Here is a 17,224-nt window from a genome sequence, read left to right as displayed (position 1 = left end):
TAACTAATAATATTATGGAAGTTGCTTTGATGCCGAGAATAATTTCCTAAATAATAATAATTCATATAATTCATTCATTCATTCATTCATTCATTCATTCATTCATTCATTCATTCATTGCATTTATATGCCGCTCACTTCAAATGGACTCTGTGTGGTTAACAATAGGAATAAATATAACAGTAATAAAAACAGTCAAAATCTAATAATAAAAGTAATAACAGTGATAACATAAAAAACATACATACTTGCAATCAGCCTAATTCCAGATCTGCCAGAAAAGCCAGGTCTTAACAGCTTTCCAGAAGACCAGTAGGGTGGAGATAGTGCGTATCTCTGGAGGCAGTTGGTTCCAAAGGGTTGGAGCCACCACAGAGAAGGCTCTTCCCTGAGGTCCCACCAACCAACATTGTTTGGAGAGGACCAACTCTGTGGGCCCTTACTGGCTGCAGCGAGGTATGAGGGAGAAGAGAAATCTACCAATTATAAATCATAAATAAATTCAATCCTACAATATATGTTATACATACCAGATTTTGTCCAGATAGCACTTCCAGCAGTGCCATCAGAATTTTGCCATCTTTAATATCAACCAGCAAATCTTTAACTTCCAAAGGGGGACTACACTGTGGAGGAAAAAAGGGAATCATTTAATAGCTTTGGAATGTGCATCCATCTATATTAATCAAATCAGTCAGTCCCTATCCAGAAGAAAAAAAAACCAGTATCAAACAAGACCTCTGACAGTAAAATTGGCAACATTCAAGAAACAAAGGAAATACTTTAGTTTAATGAGGGCATTTTGTAATTGTTTAAGGGGAGGCATCTTTGAAAAAAATGTCACACAGAAGCTTATCAGGAAATTATATCCTGTATCAGAAACAAATGTTTGCTTATTGTCCATAGATGTTAAGTTATTCAGCAATTCCAATAAATTTAAATCATTAGCAATTACTGATGTGAAAAATGTCTATGTTTATTTTTTAGGGGAATCATATTTGGGTTGCAAAAATACAAACAATCAATATAGGACAGCAAATAGCTGCCTATATTTCTTTACTGCCATTTGTCCAGGAAGTCTCTGAGAATCAGACATAATTGAATGGAAGGAAAATATTATTTGGATCTCTGGAGCCCATCTAATACAGACTCATTATTTTCCTTTTATCAATAAGCTCTAAAGCAGTGTTTTTCAAACACGGAAATGTTAAGATGTGTAGACTTCAACTCCCAGAATTTCCTAGATGGGAATTCTAGGAGTTGAAGTTCACACCTCTTAAAAGTGTGATGCCAACTTTGAAAAACACTACTCTCAAGTAAATATTTCAAATTTGCTAGGAGGCCCTCAGCTTTGGAAAGGCTGACACTTACATCATTATTGTGCCTTCACTGTATTTCAAAATGTCTTCAGCATTTTTAAAGAACAGAAGCAAACTAAAATTTGATTCTTTGGGGACAGTATTTATAAATTAATTTAGCAACATTGGATATTTTTTACTTTTAAGTCTAGCCCAGAATGGGACAACTCACTGTGCTGACTCACTGCAGAACAACTTAACGGCAGGGCAATTCAACACTTCAATTTAATTATTTAAAATAATTTAAAAATATTTAAATTTTTGTCATTCACATTTCATTTTGTCCTTCCTCTCACATCTTTTCTTTAATTGTTCTATTTCACCATTTTTTTTTCAATATTAGTGTAACTCTTGTCCCATGGTGAATTGGCCATGGTAAGTTGGCTGTGATAAGTTTGCCATGGTGAGATGGCCACAACAAGTTGTCCTAGACTGGTGTAGCCAACAGTTCCCTCTTCAAGTACTAGCTGGGTCTTTCCTTGATTGGTTTTCTAGATCCGGGCCAAAGAATTAGTGAGTCTGTCATCTGCACCTCTATAACAGTATGGTTTGGTTCAGCAACCCAACAAGACAGAGGATAATCAGAACTGCAGAGGATAATCAAAACTGCAGAAAAAACAATTGCTGCCAACCTGCCTTCCACTTAGGACTTGTGTACCTCATGACTCAAAAAGATGGCTGTGAAAATATTTACTGACCCCTCGCATCCTGGACACAAACTGCTTCAACTCCTACCATCAAAATAATGATATAGAGCCCTGCACACCAGAACAACTAACACACAAGCGTTACTAGATAAATGGTCAAAGCAATGGAAACTGCAGTTTAATGTTTCCAAATGTAAAATAATGCACTTGGGGAAAAGGAATCCTAAATCTGAGTATTGCATTGGCAGTTCTGTGTTAGCAAAAACTTCAGAAGAGAAGGATTTAGGGGTAGTGATTTCTGACAGTCTCAAAATGGGTGAGCAGTGTGGTCGGGCAGTAGGAAAGGCAAGTAGGATGCTTGGCTGCATAACTAGAGGTATAACAAGCAGGAAGAGGGAGATTGTGATCCCCTTATATAGAGCGCTGGTGAGACCACATTTGGAGTACTGTGTTCAGTTCTGGAGACCTCACCTACAAAAAGATATTGACAAAATTGAACGGGTCCAAAGACGGGCTACAAGAATGGTGGAAGGTCTGAAGTATAAAACGTATCAGGAAAGACTTAATGAACTCAATCTGTATAGTCTGGAAGACAGAAGGAAAAGGGGGGACATGATCGAAACATTTAAATATGTTAAAGGGTTAAATAGGGTTCAGGAGGGAAGTGTTTTTAACAGGAAAGTGAACACAAGAACAAGGGGACACAATCTGAAGTTAGTTGGGGGAAAGATCAAAGGCAACATGAGAAAGTATTATTTTACTGAAAGAGTAGTAGATCCTTGGAACAAACTTCCAGCAGACGTGGTTGGTAAATCCACAGTAACCGAATTTAAACAGGCCTGGGATAAACATATATCCATTGTAAGATAAAATACAGGAAATAGTAAAAGGGCAGACTAGATGGACCATGGGGTCTTTTTCTGCCGTCAGTCTTCTATGTTTCTGTTTCTAAGAACAGTTTTCCCTGAATGCCATCACTCTGCTAAACAAATAATTCCTTCAACTGTCAAACTATTTACTAAGTCTGCACTACTATTAATCTTCTCATTGTTCCCATCACCCATCTCCTCCCACAAATGACTGTATGACTGTAACTTTGTTCTTGTTTCCTTACAATCTGTATTGACTGGTTCCTAATATGATTGGTTTGCTTATTTATACCCAGACTATCAATAAAAGTTGTACCTTATGATTCTTGATGAACTTATCTTTTCTTTTATATACACTGAGAGCATATGCACCAAGACAAATTCTGTCGGATCACCTTTGTATACCCAAATATGGGAGGAAGCATACTGCTTTCCTTTTTGCCTCTCGGCCCCTCCAGGGGCCATATCCAAGTCAGATACATTTTATAGCCGAGAAACTATAATCTATGTTGTGGTTAGCTCTGGCCCTGCTCCTGCCCCAAGGACTGTGGATGTGTGGGAGACATCCACATGCTGCAGGCCTGTTTTGCCCCCACCGATGGAATCTGATGATGAAGGCTCCTCTGCCCAAGAAGACATGAGTGACAGGGAGGAGGAGAGTGTGGCAGACAGCTCAGAAGGAGATCAATTATCTAGCTCCTCCTTGGATTCAGAACAAGAGTTAATGATACAGCCACGCATGCAGAGAGCGATGCATAGGCAACAACAACTGAGAGATTATTATCAAAGAAAATGAGGCCACCTGTGGTTGGGTGGGGCTGTGGTAATTATTGAGGCTGCTATAAATACCGTGTTTCCCCGATAGTAAGACCCCCCCGATTGTAAGACATATGGGGGGTTTCAGGGGGGTTGGCTAATATAAGCCATACCCCGAAAGTAAGACATATGTCTTACTTTCGGGGAAACACGGTACTAAAAGCGAGGGAGCTGCGCGCCCAGGAGAGTCTCCCTTACGCAGCCTGGTGCCAGCTGGCAGTGGCGCGCTGCACCCAGAGCTTGGGCCACCCGGCGGGCGAGGAGGCGGCCCTGGCCGAAGCGGCGCGGCTCTGGCTGCGGCACGAGTGGGAGCATCGGCACCGAGGACAAGTCCAGCTTTAAGCCTTACGGAGGGAGCTCGGGCTGTGGCGAGAAGACGGGATTCCGGGTGCTGAGCGTCACCCGCCCGCCGTTCACGCCAAGGACAGGCAGCCCCAGTTCCAGCGCCTCGACCTGCTCGCCCGGCCTCTTGCCCGGCGGGGAGAGCAAAGGCGGCGGCGGGAGTAGCGGAGGCGAGGCGGAGAATAAAGAAGCGGCGGATAGCTGGTGAGGCGCCGGCTAGAGGGCTGGACCCCGCCACTTTGCCGCTGCTCCCGCCGCCGGCTTTGCTGGGGTCGAGCACCACGCCCGGCGGCAGGAACTGCGGGGGGTAGCCGGCGTACGCTCCGGCTAACGAGCCCGGGTAGCTCATGCTGGCCGGCGGCGGCCACGGGAAAACGGTCTGGCCCGGCTTGTAAGGGGAGACGGGCGCCACCAAGCCGGCAGAGCCCCGCCTTGGAGCCCTCGTGGCTTTGGCTCAGCTCGGTGGAGAGGCCGCTGGAAGAAGCCAAGGGGCAAGGGCACATCCGACGGCGCGTCCCGTTTGGCTTCTTCCAGCGGCCTCTCCGCCGAGCTGAGCCAAAGCCACAAGGGCTCCAAGGCGGGGCTCTGCCGGCTTGGTGGCGCCCGTCTCCCCTTACAAGCCGGGCCAGACCGTTTTCCCGCTGCCGCCGCCGGCCAGCATGAGCTACCCGGGCTCGCCAGCTATCCGCCGCTTCTTTCTCCTCCGCCTTGCCTCCGCTACTCCCGCCGCCGCCTTTGCTCTCCCCGCCGGGAAAGAGGCCGGGCGAGCAGGCCGAGGCACTGGAACTGGGGCTGCCTGTCCTTGGCATGAACCGCGGGTGGGTGGCGCTCAGCACCCGGAATCCCGTCTTCTCGCCACCGCCCGAGCTCCCTCCGTAAGGCTTGAAGCTGGACTTGTCCTCGGCGCCGATGTCGCTGAGCTTCAAGGGTGCGCCTTTGGACGTCTCTTTGTCGGCGCCGCTGGACGCTGGAGAGCTTGGAAGAAGGCGACGGGTCCAGGTTGCCGATCAGGAGCAGCCCGAAGACGAGCCGGCCCCGGGTGCCCGGGACAATGTAAGACATACCCCCAAAGTAAGACACAGTGGGGCTTTTGGGGGTAAAAAGATAGTAAGACACTGCCTTACTATCGGGGAAACACGGTAGCAGCCTGTGGGTTTGGCCATTGTGGAGGATTATCTGATCGTTGTGTTTCGTGACTGTTTTACTGACTGACTTTTTGTGTGCTGATTTTTCCCTGCTTTGAAACTAAACCAGAGCAAAGTGTGTTTCACTTTGTGAAAGAAAGACTTTGAATTGCCTCACAGCTGCAAGCTAAGTATCACAGGACTGATAAGGGACTTGTATAAATTACCAGTTTGTTTGGAGACAAGTGCTCTTTGCTATACCAAAAGAGGGCTTAGTTTAAGTGAATTTTCATTATAAAGAACATTGTTTTGAATTTTCAAACGTGTGTGTGTCTGAAATTTGTACCTGTGAATTTTTGGGAGGATTCTACCAGAGAGCCCGACAGAACAAATCTATATGTGTTATAGATTATAGGAAAGCAGTATGCTTCCTCCCATATTTGGGTATACAAGGGTGATTTCATAGAAAAAACATAAAACTCTTCCCTAATACAAGTTAAGACAGAGGAGAGCCTGTGGTCTAGAGCTGTGTTTCCCAGCCTTGGCAACTTGAAGATATTTGGACTTCAACTCCCAGAATTCCCCAGCCAGCGAAAGCTGGGGAATTCTGGGAGTTGAAGTCCAGATAGCTTCAAGTTGCCACGGTTGGGAAACACTGGTCTAGAGGTTAATACTACTGCCTTGCAAGGCAGAGTCTGCAGGTCCAAATCCCAGTAAGGGTATGGCTAGTTGTTGAGAGTATAATAAACTTGAAATAGATCTATACTAGTCTCCCTTCCTTTTCATTTATCAGCAAAAAATATGTTACACATATAGATTATAGTTTCTTGGCTATAAAAATTATCTGAGTTGATATGGCTTCTAGAGAGGCTAAGAGGCAAAAAGGAAAGCAGTATTCTTCCTTCCATATTTGGTTATACCAAGGTGATTTGACAGAAACAGTCATATATGCACCCCCACCCACCCCCATACACACACACGCACACACACACAGAGAGAGAGAGAGAGAGAGAGAGAGAGAGAGAGAGAGAGAGAGAGAGAGAGAGAGAGAGCACTCTTACCTTTTCCAAATGTAAATTCATCCATCGAGTAAAAGTCCTTTTCTGCACATTTTCCCTTTCCACTAGAGGAAAAAAAAGTTAATGAAATTAATAAAAAGGCAATAATCCAGATTTAAAATACTCATTAAAATCTGCATTCATACCACAAAAAGACAATCTTGGGGGGGAAGATGGGGGCAATTTTTAAAAAAGCAGACTTTGAACCATGGAGGAATGGCAATCCTATCACAAAAGGAACAGAAGCATATTTTTTCATCCTATTTTGGAGAGGGGCCACGAGAGGTAAATTTAGAATAAGGAGGCTGGGGTAAAATTACTGAAGAATTAATACTCCCATTTTCTATTTTCTGGAACAAAAGACCCTATACGCTATATTTCATAATGACAAGTTTGGAGAACAGCAGGAAAAGTGTTGGAGGGTACAATGAGGTCTGTAATTCAGAATTTATCCATCTGATTTATAAAAATCTACCAAACTATAGTAAGACAAATTTAATCACATTATCAATTGCATCCCAGATTTATTGAATCAACTCGATTGTACTAGAAATGCATCAACATATTTTCTTCTTTAGAAAGATCTTCTTTCTAAAACCTGTAAGAAGTAGGAAAGGGATAAGGACTGGAAAGAAAGAGAAGGGATTAAGGTAATCCCCCATTCTTTAAACTGTTTCTAGTCACTTTTTCAGTTAAAAGAGAAATGGCAACTTCAAACCATTTTTTAAAAAAGTGGGTGACAATTCTGAAACCCAGAAACTGAATCAAGCCTTAAAACTCAATTGGCAAAATACACTCAGGAAAACAGTCACAACTAGTTTCCTTAAAACATAGAAACATAGAAGTCTGACGGCAGAAAAAGACCTCATGGTCCATCTAGTCTTGCCCTTATACTATTTTCTGTATTTTATCTTAGGATGGATATATGTTTATCCCAGGCATGTTTAAATTCAGTTACTGTGGATTTATCTACCACGTCTGCTGGAAGTTTGTTCCAAGGATCTACTACTCTTTCAGTAAATAATATTTTCTCATGTTGCTTTTGATCTTTCCCCCAACTAACTTCAAATTGTGTCCCCTTGTTCTTGTGTTCACTTTTCTATTAAAAACACTTCCTTCCTGGACCTTATTTAACCCTTTAACATATTTAAATGTTTCAATCATGTCCCCCCTTTTCCTTCTGTCCTCCAGACTATACAGATTGAGTTCATTAAGTCTTTCCTGATACGTTTTATGCTTAAGACCTTCCACCATTCTTGTAGCCCGTCTTTGAACCCGTTCAATTTTGTCAATATCTTTTTGTAGGTGAGGTCTCCAGAACTGAACACAGTATTCCAAATGTGGTCTCACCAGCACTCTATATAGCGGGATCATAATCTCCCTCTTCCTGCTTGTTATACCTCTAGCTATGCAGCCAAGCATCCTACTTGCTTTCCCTACCGCCTGACTGCACTGTTCACCCATTTTGAGACTGTCAGAAATCACTACCCCTAAATCCTTTTCTTCTGAAGTTTTTGCTAACACAGCACTGCCAATACAATACTCAGATTGAGGATTCCTTTTCCCCAAGTGCATTATTTTACATTTGGAAACATTAAACTGCAGTTTCCATTGCTTTGACCATTTATCTAGTAAAGCTAAATCATTTACCATATTACAGACGCCTCCAGGAATATCAACCCTATTGCACACTTTAGAGTCATCGGCAAATAGGCAAATCTTCCCTACCAAACCTTCCCCTATGTCACTCACAAACATATTAAAAATAATAGGACCCAAAAGAGACCCTTGTGGCACACCGCTTGAACCTGTCCCTGCTCAGAATACTCGCCATTAACAATAACTCTCTGATGTCTACGCTTCAGCCAGCTGCAAATCCATTGAACTAGATGAACATGATTGGATTTAAGGAAACTCTCCAATAAGAGTATAGCGATACATAGAACTTCTCATCTCTTTTTATTCCTGTAACCAATTTGTGAAATATATTCAGTTGAGAGATGTTATAAGATTGCCCACTGATCTTAGTAGCTGAGCAATGATTTGGAACTGGATTCTCCCACCACCACCACCCAGTTCTAGTTCATGGTTTCAACCCTACACTGTTTTCTCTGGGCCAATACCCGAGTTTTACAGAACTTCCATTATAAATTGCTTGAGTACACAATGTGTACATACACTCCACAAAAGTTGCATGATCTTAACACATCCCACGGAATGTATTTCTTTGCATGTACCCTTGTGAAAAGGTGTAGCAAAAAAACCACCCAAAATTAAAATTAAATCAGATGAGCTCAGTTTTTAGGCTGCAGCTCATATGTATAAAGTTTACAGCCTCTCTTGAGGGACCTGAGGGCACTGAGAGAACAGGAACAAGATTATAAATATTTTAATTACATAGAAAATACAGCCAGGTTGGTTCTTCTAGGCACTACGCCAGAAAAAAAATAACACTTGTTAGACTCCAATAACATAAGCAGGAAAAGGAAAATTGCCTGGTCTGGATTTAAATTTTAAAGAGTTTGGGGCTCCATAAAAACATAAAGAGTTCATTCTTTTTCAATTAAGACATACAAAAAAAAGAGAGTTATAGTATTCACCGTGACTTATGGTAGGGATGGAAGCTGAACAGTCTCATTGCATAATTCCCCTGACTTCTCTTACATTTACACCCTGCAAGTGATCAGTTTAGAGTTGAATGAGAAGGAGGAGAAAGGATAAAATCTTTGGGAAGTCCTGGCCTTGTCCCAAAGCGGCTGGAGTCAGCTGCATATGCACCTGGATTGCACTAGCTAGCCTCCATAATTCAAAAAGCAAGTTTTGGGCTTTAATTTCATCAGTATGAATTGATAGATTTGGGAGGGTAGGGTGAGCCCCACCTGGAGTTCAAAGAATGCTAGGTGGCTTTTGCATTCACTCAATCATACTTTAGTTGGCAGGGGTATTATTTCATATTTATATTGTATTATAATTACATCCCACATTTAATTTAGAAGGTCAAGGAGGCACAATTTCATTCAAGCATTCAGGAATGGCAGGACAACGTATCATTTACTCCTTTTCTTATTGTTCCCTTAAATAAGAAGCCTCTGAAGTAGGCAGAGCTGAGACATTATTTTTAGATTTTGCATTTTTGTTTTGAAATGGAGTTTTTTTGTTGTTTATTAATTCTTTATTATTATTCATTTGCTGTTGCTGTATGCCACCCAGAATCAAATACCGTACTGTAGTTTGAGTTGGGCAGCCTTATCAATGCATTTTAATGTTTTTCCATCTTAGTAACTTTGTTAAAAATAATCTTTATTAGTAATATATTAAAAAAGACATAAAGACATATACTGTATAACAAAAAAGAAATCAAACAAAGCAAAACAGAAAAAGGATGACAAACAGACAAATAGTAAAGAAAATGCAATTTCCATAGTGTAATATAAATGGTAAACATTATGAAAAGGATAATAAAACAACAATTTAAAGCATTTTCACTACATAGTTTGTTCCACCTTAGCAACTTTAACACGTATGAATATTAACTCTAATAAATCCTACCCATCGAATTATTTATTATTATAAATTAAAACTAGTCCAAAGCTATTAAATCAGCTTCCATAGTTAAGAATGGACTAAAATCTGGATCTCCACTCTACTAGTCCAATATAGCACCACGTCACAATACTGACTGCATATACAGGTGAAACACAAAGAATTAGAGTATGGTGCAAAAGTTCATTTATTTCACTAATGCAACTTAAAAGGTGAAACGTAACATATGAGAGAGACTCATTACATGCAAGGCAAGATAGTTCAAGCCATGATTTGTCATAATTGTAATGATTATGGTGTACAGCTCATGAAAACCCCAAACACATAATCTCAGAAAATTAGAACATTACATGCAATCAATAAAACAAGCATTGTACATACATAGACCTCTGAAAAGTATAAGCATGCTTATGTACTCAGTACTTGGTTTGGACTCCTTTTGCAGCAATTACTGCCTCAATACAGCACGGCATTGAAACTATCAGCTTGAGGCACTGCTGAGATGTTATGGAAGTCTCATGTCTCTCAACTTTCTCTTGGCAATGCCCCACAGATTCTCTATGGGGTTCAGGATGAAGCACATTTGGTGGCCAATCAAGCACAGTAATCCTATGGTCTTTGAACCAGGTTTTGATACTTTGGGCAGTGTGGACAGGTGCCAGGTCATGCTGGAAAATGAAGTCAGCATCCTCATAAAGCTCGTCTGTGGAATGAAGCATAAAGTGCTCCAAAATCTTCTGGTGGATGGTTGTATTGACTCTGGACTTAATGAAACACTGTGGACCAACACCAACAGATGACATGGTTCCCGAAATCAATACAGTCTGTGGAAACTTCACACTGGACTTCAAACATCTTGCAGTGTGTGCCTCTCCATTCTTCCTCCATACTCTGGGTCCTTGGTTTCCAAATGAGCTGCAAAGGTTTCCACAGTCTGTATTGATTTGGACATTATAAATGAATGTTATATATAAACCAAGTGAGTCAAAATACATAAAGTAATAAAGCCTTTATTAAGGCATTGAACGCGATGCCAGGGGCTGCTTTCGATGGTGGAAGAGGTCAATATGCCTCATTGGCATAAGGACAAACAGACTGATAACTTTGCATTGTGTAATAACCAGAAGAAAACCTTAACCCTAAAGTTGGCCACTTGGAATATTCGGACAATGACCCTCGGTTTCTCTGAAGAAATGACATATGCAAGGCAGCTGTTATCAATATGGAGCTAAGCAGACTGCAAATGGACATTGTTGACTTCAAGAGACAAGGCTCTCAGATTCAGGATCTGTTAAGGAGAGAAACTTCTCATTCTTCTGGCAAGGAGAACCATCAAATGAAACTAGGAAATACGGGGTGGGCTTTGCAATCAAAAACACCCTACTAGGATTCATCACTCCACCTGCCGGAGGGAGCAAGAAGATTCTGTCCTTAAAGCTCCACTCACTAGCAAGACCAGCCACATCTTATTAGTGCATATGCACCAACTTTATCATTGTCAGTAGAATCTAAAGACCAATTTTACGATGATCTGGTCACCTCTATCAAGAAAGTCCCTGAGAAAGAATCACCTTTTATCCTTGGAGATTTTAATGCCAGAGTTGGAGCTGATTATAGTATTGGCCTACCTGATTATAGTATTGGCCTACCTGTTTAGATCAGTTTGGCATTGGGGAGATGAATGAAAATGGCCAACGCTTGCTGGAGTTGCCTGCTGCTACTACGATTTATGTATTAGCAATACATTCTTCAAAACAAAACCTCAACATAGAGTCTCTTGGAGGCATCTAAGATCGAGGCACAGGCACCTGCTCGACTTGATACTGACCAGGCGTTCTAATCTTCCCAATATTCCAATCACACGTAGCTATCAGAGTGCTGACTGTGATACAGACCATTCCTTGATGTGCAGCAGACTGCAAACAAAGAGATTGCATCACTCGAAGAATAAAGGAAGACCTGTAACCAGGTCAAAGTGGATGAATTTGCACTCCCAGGCTCAGCTGAAGCTTGACTCAGATCCTTCAGCTTGGAGGCTAGAGACGCAGCATGGCTTCTCCATTTCGAAGAGACATTTGTTCAGCAAGCTAAGGCAAAAGGCAGTGCCGGAACCAGCAATACCCCAGGGCCAGGCAGAGGACAGAATGGTTCTGCGCTCAGTGTGGAAGGGGTTGCCATTCTTGGATTGGCCTTTTTAGCCACACTAGTTGCTGTTCTACGAACTCTTTCCAGAGCACGATAGCATAGTCTTTCAAGATTGAAGGTTGCCAATAATAATAAAGCCTTGAAGTGTGTGTGTGTGTGTGTGTGTGTGTGAGAGAGAGAGAGAGAGAGAGAGAGAGATTTAAAGCAGATTATCAAGACCAGTTGTGCCAATTCCTTTGATCTCCTTGGTTACAGAATGCCTTCACCAGTGTATGCAACCAAACAACAATGCCTCATGGACATTCTAGAGCCCACCTTGCCATGGTCAGCCAAGCTGAGTTGATAAACAATCTTAATCTCTCCACCCTTTAGGATTTGTGCTCTCTTTGGTTGCTGCTTAATAAGATGATGTTATTTACTAAAAATAGCCTCTCTCATTCCAATGGGATTAGAATAGTAAAGTCTAATTTAATAGAAAAATAACTTCACTCATGTTCTCAACGGCTGTAAAGATTGCACTGCACAAGATATGAGGTTGCTTACCTATTAGTTTTACAGCATACAATGCACAAATGTGCTGATATTCTTCCCAGCAACCCTCAATTTTAGCATCCTCTATGGACATTTTGAAGAGAAATAGAAAAATATTTTGCTAGATGAAGCTAGTAATACTGGCCTGGAGCAATAGTCTCCAACTTTTTTTTGGTTCAATCAACACATTTGGAACATTGAGAATACATAGTGACTTTCAAATAGCAACTTATCATTCACAATATAGTAGTATTAAAGTCTGTAAGCAGGGTTATTTCTTCAATTTAGGTATCACCCATCTCTCCAGAACAGGGGTTTCCAACCTTGGCAACAACTTGTGGACTTCAACATCCAGAATTCCTCAGCCAGCTTTGCTGGCTGAGGAATTTGCTGGCTGAGGCTTTGCTGGCTGAGGAATTCTGGGAGGTGAAGTCCACAAGTCTTAAAGTTGCTGTCAGGTTTCAAAGCAATGAAGAAAGTCAACCACAGATGAAGGCTTGAACCTTGTTTATTTATACCGGCTCAAACTGACACCCGCACTCAGGGAAAGGAGAAAATTGTTAGAGCTACTGCTCTGCTCCCCATCACCTGATAAAGCCCTCAACCCTATCATTAGTACAGCCCCACCCTGTTGGTAATCAGTCCCACACTGCCCCCTAAATGTCTGTTGGCTGAGCTGCTCATTTGGCATGCCCCACATCTGCTTCTTGATGCTCTAGCCCAGTGTTTCCCAACCCTGGCAACTTGAAGATATTTGGACTTCAACTCCCAGAATTCCCCAGCCAGCGAATGCTGGCTGGGGAATTCTGGGAGTTGAAGTCCAAATATCTTCAAGTTGCCAAGGTTGGGAAACACTGCTCTAGCCCACATTCCATGGGTCAGGCTAGCCATTGTCTAGATCCCACTGGACTTATAACACAGTGCCAGCCATAGCCCACCAGGCTTATAACACAGTGCCAGCCATTCCTCTGGGTCTGCCGCACCTTACAGATGAGTCTGGGAAGTTTCATCATGTCCACTGCATCATTAGGGAGCATCCTCCTCCCAATCGAGGTGCTCTGCAGCAAGAATGCTAGATGGGTGGGTGCTTGGAGACGCCGGCTCCATGTCGGGGCTTTCAGGTGAGCTGCTGCCACCAGTGCCCTCTCCACTCCATTTCCAACGTGACCTGCTCCAAAGTGTCAGCCTGAGTACCAGACGTGCTGGGGCTGACATGCAGCCCCCACTTACTACAGAGACAGGACCTGGAACACAACAATTTACAGTGAGCAGTCTCCCAAGGCAGGCCCCTTCCCCTGGATATTTCAGATGAAACTTTGCTGTCAGCCGAAGGGCCCTGAAGTCTCCAGTGGGTACCCAGGAGGCCTCTGATAGGGGATATCCTTTCCACAGAACTAAATATTGCAGCCGTGCCCTGTGCCACCAGGTGTCAGTTGCCAAGCTTGGAGACCCCTACTCCAAAAAACTGCCTGTTGTCCTTTGTCAACTATCCCTGCTTACCTTTTCCTTTTTTTCTGGAAAGTGACACAGTTAGAAAAAAGACTTCCATTTACAAAGTCATTTTATTGATTTGTTTGTTTGTTTCATATCTATAGTCTCCCATCTCAACAAGTGACTCTTGGTGCATTTGAGGTGCAGAGTTATTTTCAGTAGAGATATTTTGTTTTGCAGTACTCAAATTTTTTTTTCTTAAAAGAGTTTTTAAAAAGATTTAAAGTCAGGCTAGATGCCTGGAGGGCACTAATTATAGACTCTAGGTGCAGAAGATTTCACATCATCCAAAAAGATTCTTACATTGTGAGTTGGAGTAGACAACAGAAAGAGACTCCATATTAAATCAAGCTATGCCATGCTTAAGCTAATAGCGGAAACCCAACTCATATAAACACTTTTATACAATCTTGTCCTACTACAAACAAAGGAGTGTTGCCAGCACATTAGTATGAATCATCTGCTGGCTATGAATGGACAAATATACATATCCACACCTCTTCCACAAATAAAAGCTCCTTCATATAATCTGCAGAGATCTAATTACCTATTAGATATTAGTTGTTGATTTTTCCTTAAGAAAGTTAATTATGCAACTGTATGGTGGTACCATTTCAATTGTCCATTTCAGACCTTTTTTTGCAAGCAATTCTGACTTTATTATCTTTTTGGTGTAGACCCAACAACTACAGCAAAAGGCAGGAGCGGTTTGGGTTTTTATGCAAGTAAGATTTCACTGGTTTCCTGACACTTTTTCAAATAATCCCTGCTCATACAAAGACTTTTAAGAAATATACTATATTTTTGGAGTATAAGACACATTCACACCCCCCCCCCAAAAGAGGGTGGAAATGTCAGTGCATCTTATATATCGAATACAGCTATTTTTGGCCTTCCCCATTGCATTTTTGCAACAAAATGGGCCCTTTTTCACAAAAATGGGGTGCACGGAGGGTTTGGAAGGCCTGCTGAATGCTCCTGGGGATGGTTGGAAGGCATAACACGCCCATTTTTGTGAAAAAACAGGTAAAAATGAGCCTTTTTTAAAAAAAAAGATGGGGGCGTTTTTGCTTTCCCCCACTTGCTAGGAGCATTCTACAGGCCTCCCAAACACTCTGCATACCCTATTTTTTGCAAAAACAGATGAAAAACTGGCTGGTTTTTGCAAAAAGTGGGACATTTGTGCCTTACCCCAGTCCCCAGGAACACTTTTCAGGTTCCAAAACCTCTGCATGCACCCGCTTTTTTTTTTTTTTATAAAATGGGTGAAAAACAGGCCCATTTTTGCAAAAAACGGAATGTGCAGAGGGTTTGCATAGTCCTGCAGAGTGCTCCTGGGTTGGGAAGGGCTGCCCATCGCCAGCCCTACCAGTACACTCCCGGGGGCCGGCATAGGCACGCATGCAGGCAGTGAGTGGGTGCATTGGCAAGAAATTCAGCTTCTGCGCATGCGCCCAAAGTCAAATCCCGTGTGAGGACACATGCATGAGTGAGATTTTGGTGATTTTCACCAATATCTTTGCTTCCACACATGCGCAGAAGACGAATCTCATGCCGGGACGCGCAGCTGCGCATACATCCCTGATTTTACTACCACTCTGTAGAGTGCCCCGCACCGGGAGCAGCCCATCACTGCCCCTGGGGCCAGGGAGGACCCCAAAAAATTTCTTACTTACCTTTTTGAAATCTTGGTGCGTCTTATACATTGGTGTGCCTTATAGTCCAAAACCCCCCATAAAATAGCAACCACTAGATGATGAGGAACTGACTGAGCAACCACTAGAAACACAGGGCACTGACTGAGATGCAAAGCATTATGAACAAGATCCAGCGTGCAGGTTATCAGCTTTCACACAAATCAGCTTCCCCCAAAGGGATATATTTCAGCTATAATTATTTCAACCTCTGTTATACCCTAATAAACATGTTTATGATAGCAAAGAATACTAACATTTTGGAGCCACTGCATTTAGAAACTGCAGGACTGCAGAAAAGGTATATATATTTCCATATATAACTTTTTCTACAAACAAGCCAGTATCTAAACTTTATCTAAATGGTAACTAACAATCTGGTTTGCTTCTACATTTTCTAAAAATCTATGTGTCGTTCCATTCCAGATTTATTTTTGGCTGTTGTCAAAATCTATTCCTGTCTTTAAGAATCCTACACAGTTTGCTATAATTTCCTCTGGTAAGAATTATATAAAAATCCTTCACAGGATTGGCTTTTTATAGTTAATTATAGTTAAATGCATCCCAGAATCCTGAAATATATCACACAAGTGATAATTATCCTAACCTGTAATACAGAGTTAAGAGTGTACCTTCCTACTCTAAAGGAGCAAAAATATAAAGCCTAATCCACAAAACCTTTAGGATGAATCTGTAGAATATCACTAGCCGACCACTAACGTTTGTTGCAAATTCAATTTTCTGAACAACTTTCAAACTTTCCCATTATTAGGACTTCTTTATCAGGCATTTGTGTTATGGGAACATTTAAAGTATTACTCCAGAGATGCTCACGTTCAATATGAAAATGTTGGCTATGATGTAGATATGGGAGAAAACTGCAATCAAAGGCAGAACTCACACCTTTTCCTGTCCAGCTAATGTCTTGGCCAACACCTGTACTCTGAGCATTAATATGTAAAGAGATGTTTGGCTGTGCCCCCTTAACTGATATGTAGGTCAGTCACCATAAAAAAAATCCAACACTTAAATCCAGTAAGGACATTTGTGGCAAGTGGAGTCAAAAAGTCAAGGCAATCAAAGCCTTGTCCCATTTTTATGTGCATTGCACATATCTCCCATCCTATCCAAAAAACAAATAAATATAATAATAATGGGTTTTGTGCTTTTTAGTCACAATTGGGATTTTTAAAAAACCTCTCCAACTCCCAAGATGTCCTTCCTTCTCAACAGTAACTCTTGGCCTATTCTGGGTTAAGGTAATGCAGACCTTCTCAAATAGTGGGGTACACCCCCTGGGGGCACGCAGTGATGCCGGGGGCACACGTGACCCCGGGGAACATGCGTGGTCCCTCTCAATCAATTTCCCGGATGGGGAGGGTTTTCCCAGTTCTACGCTCCTCTAAACCCGGAAGAGAAGGCGACCAGGTGGAGTGGGGTGGCTGTGTGGGTTGTTGTTGTTCTCGGTGGGCGCCACAGTAGCCATGAACTTAAGCTGGCCTGACCCCATGTCAAAATAAGGCCCTAACCACAGTAGCCTATGCCTGCCTAACCGAAAACAGGCTCCACTGAGTTCAGTATGACTTACTCCCAGGTAAGTAGGTAG

The 17,224-nt window shown here is 42.2% G+C and overlaps 1 protein-coding gene across 3 annotated transcripts in view; it reads right to left on the bottom strand.

The window, feature by feature from the left end:
• The window catches only part of CLMN (calmin), a 98,162-nt gene that overhangs the window by 36,106 nt on the left and 44,832 nt on the right, over positions 1 to 17,224 (bottom strand). For 2 of the 3 annotated variants that reach the window (XM_070752837.1, XM_070752844.1), the window contains exons 2-3: positions 6,218 to 6,279; positions 531 to 626 (exon numbers count right to left, since the gene is read on the bottom strand). In XM_070752837.1, coding sequence (XP_070608938.1) covers positions 531 to 626; positions 6,218 to 6,279 — 158 coding nt within the window. Of the gene's footprint in view, positions 1 to 248; positions 627 to 6,217; positions 6,280 to 17,224 lie in introns of all 3 variants that reach the window. The other variant, XM_070752853.1, reaches the window with a different exon arrangement.

The sequence above is a fragment of the Erythrolamprus reginae genome, chromosome 1 (genome assembly GCF_031021105.1).
Source record: "Erythrolamprus reginae isolate rEryReg1 chromosome 1, rEryReg1.hap1, whole genome shotgun sequence".
NCBI classification, from domain to species: Eukaryota; Metazoa; Chordata; class Lepidosauria; order Squamata; family Dipsadidae; genus Erythrolamprus; species Erythrolamprus reginae.
The sequence above is the reverse complement of the archived record's forward strand: the minus strand, read 5'-3'. Positions and strand labels throughout refer to the sequence as shown.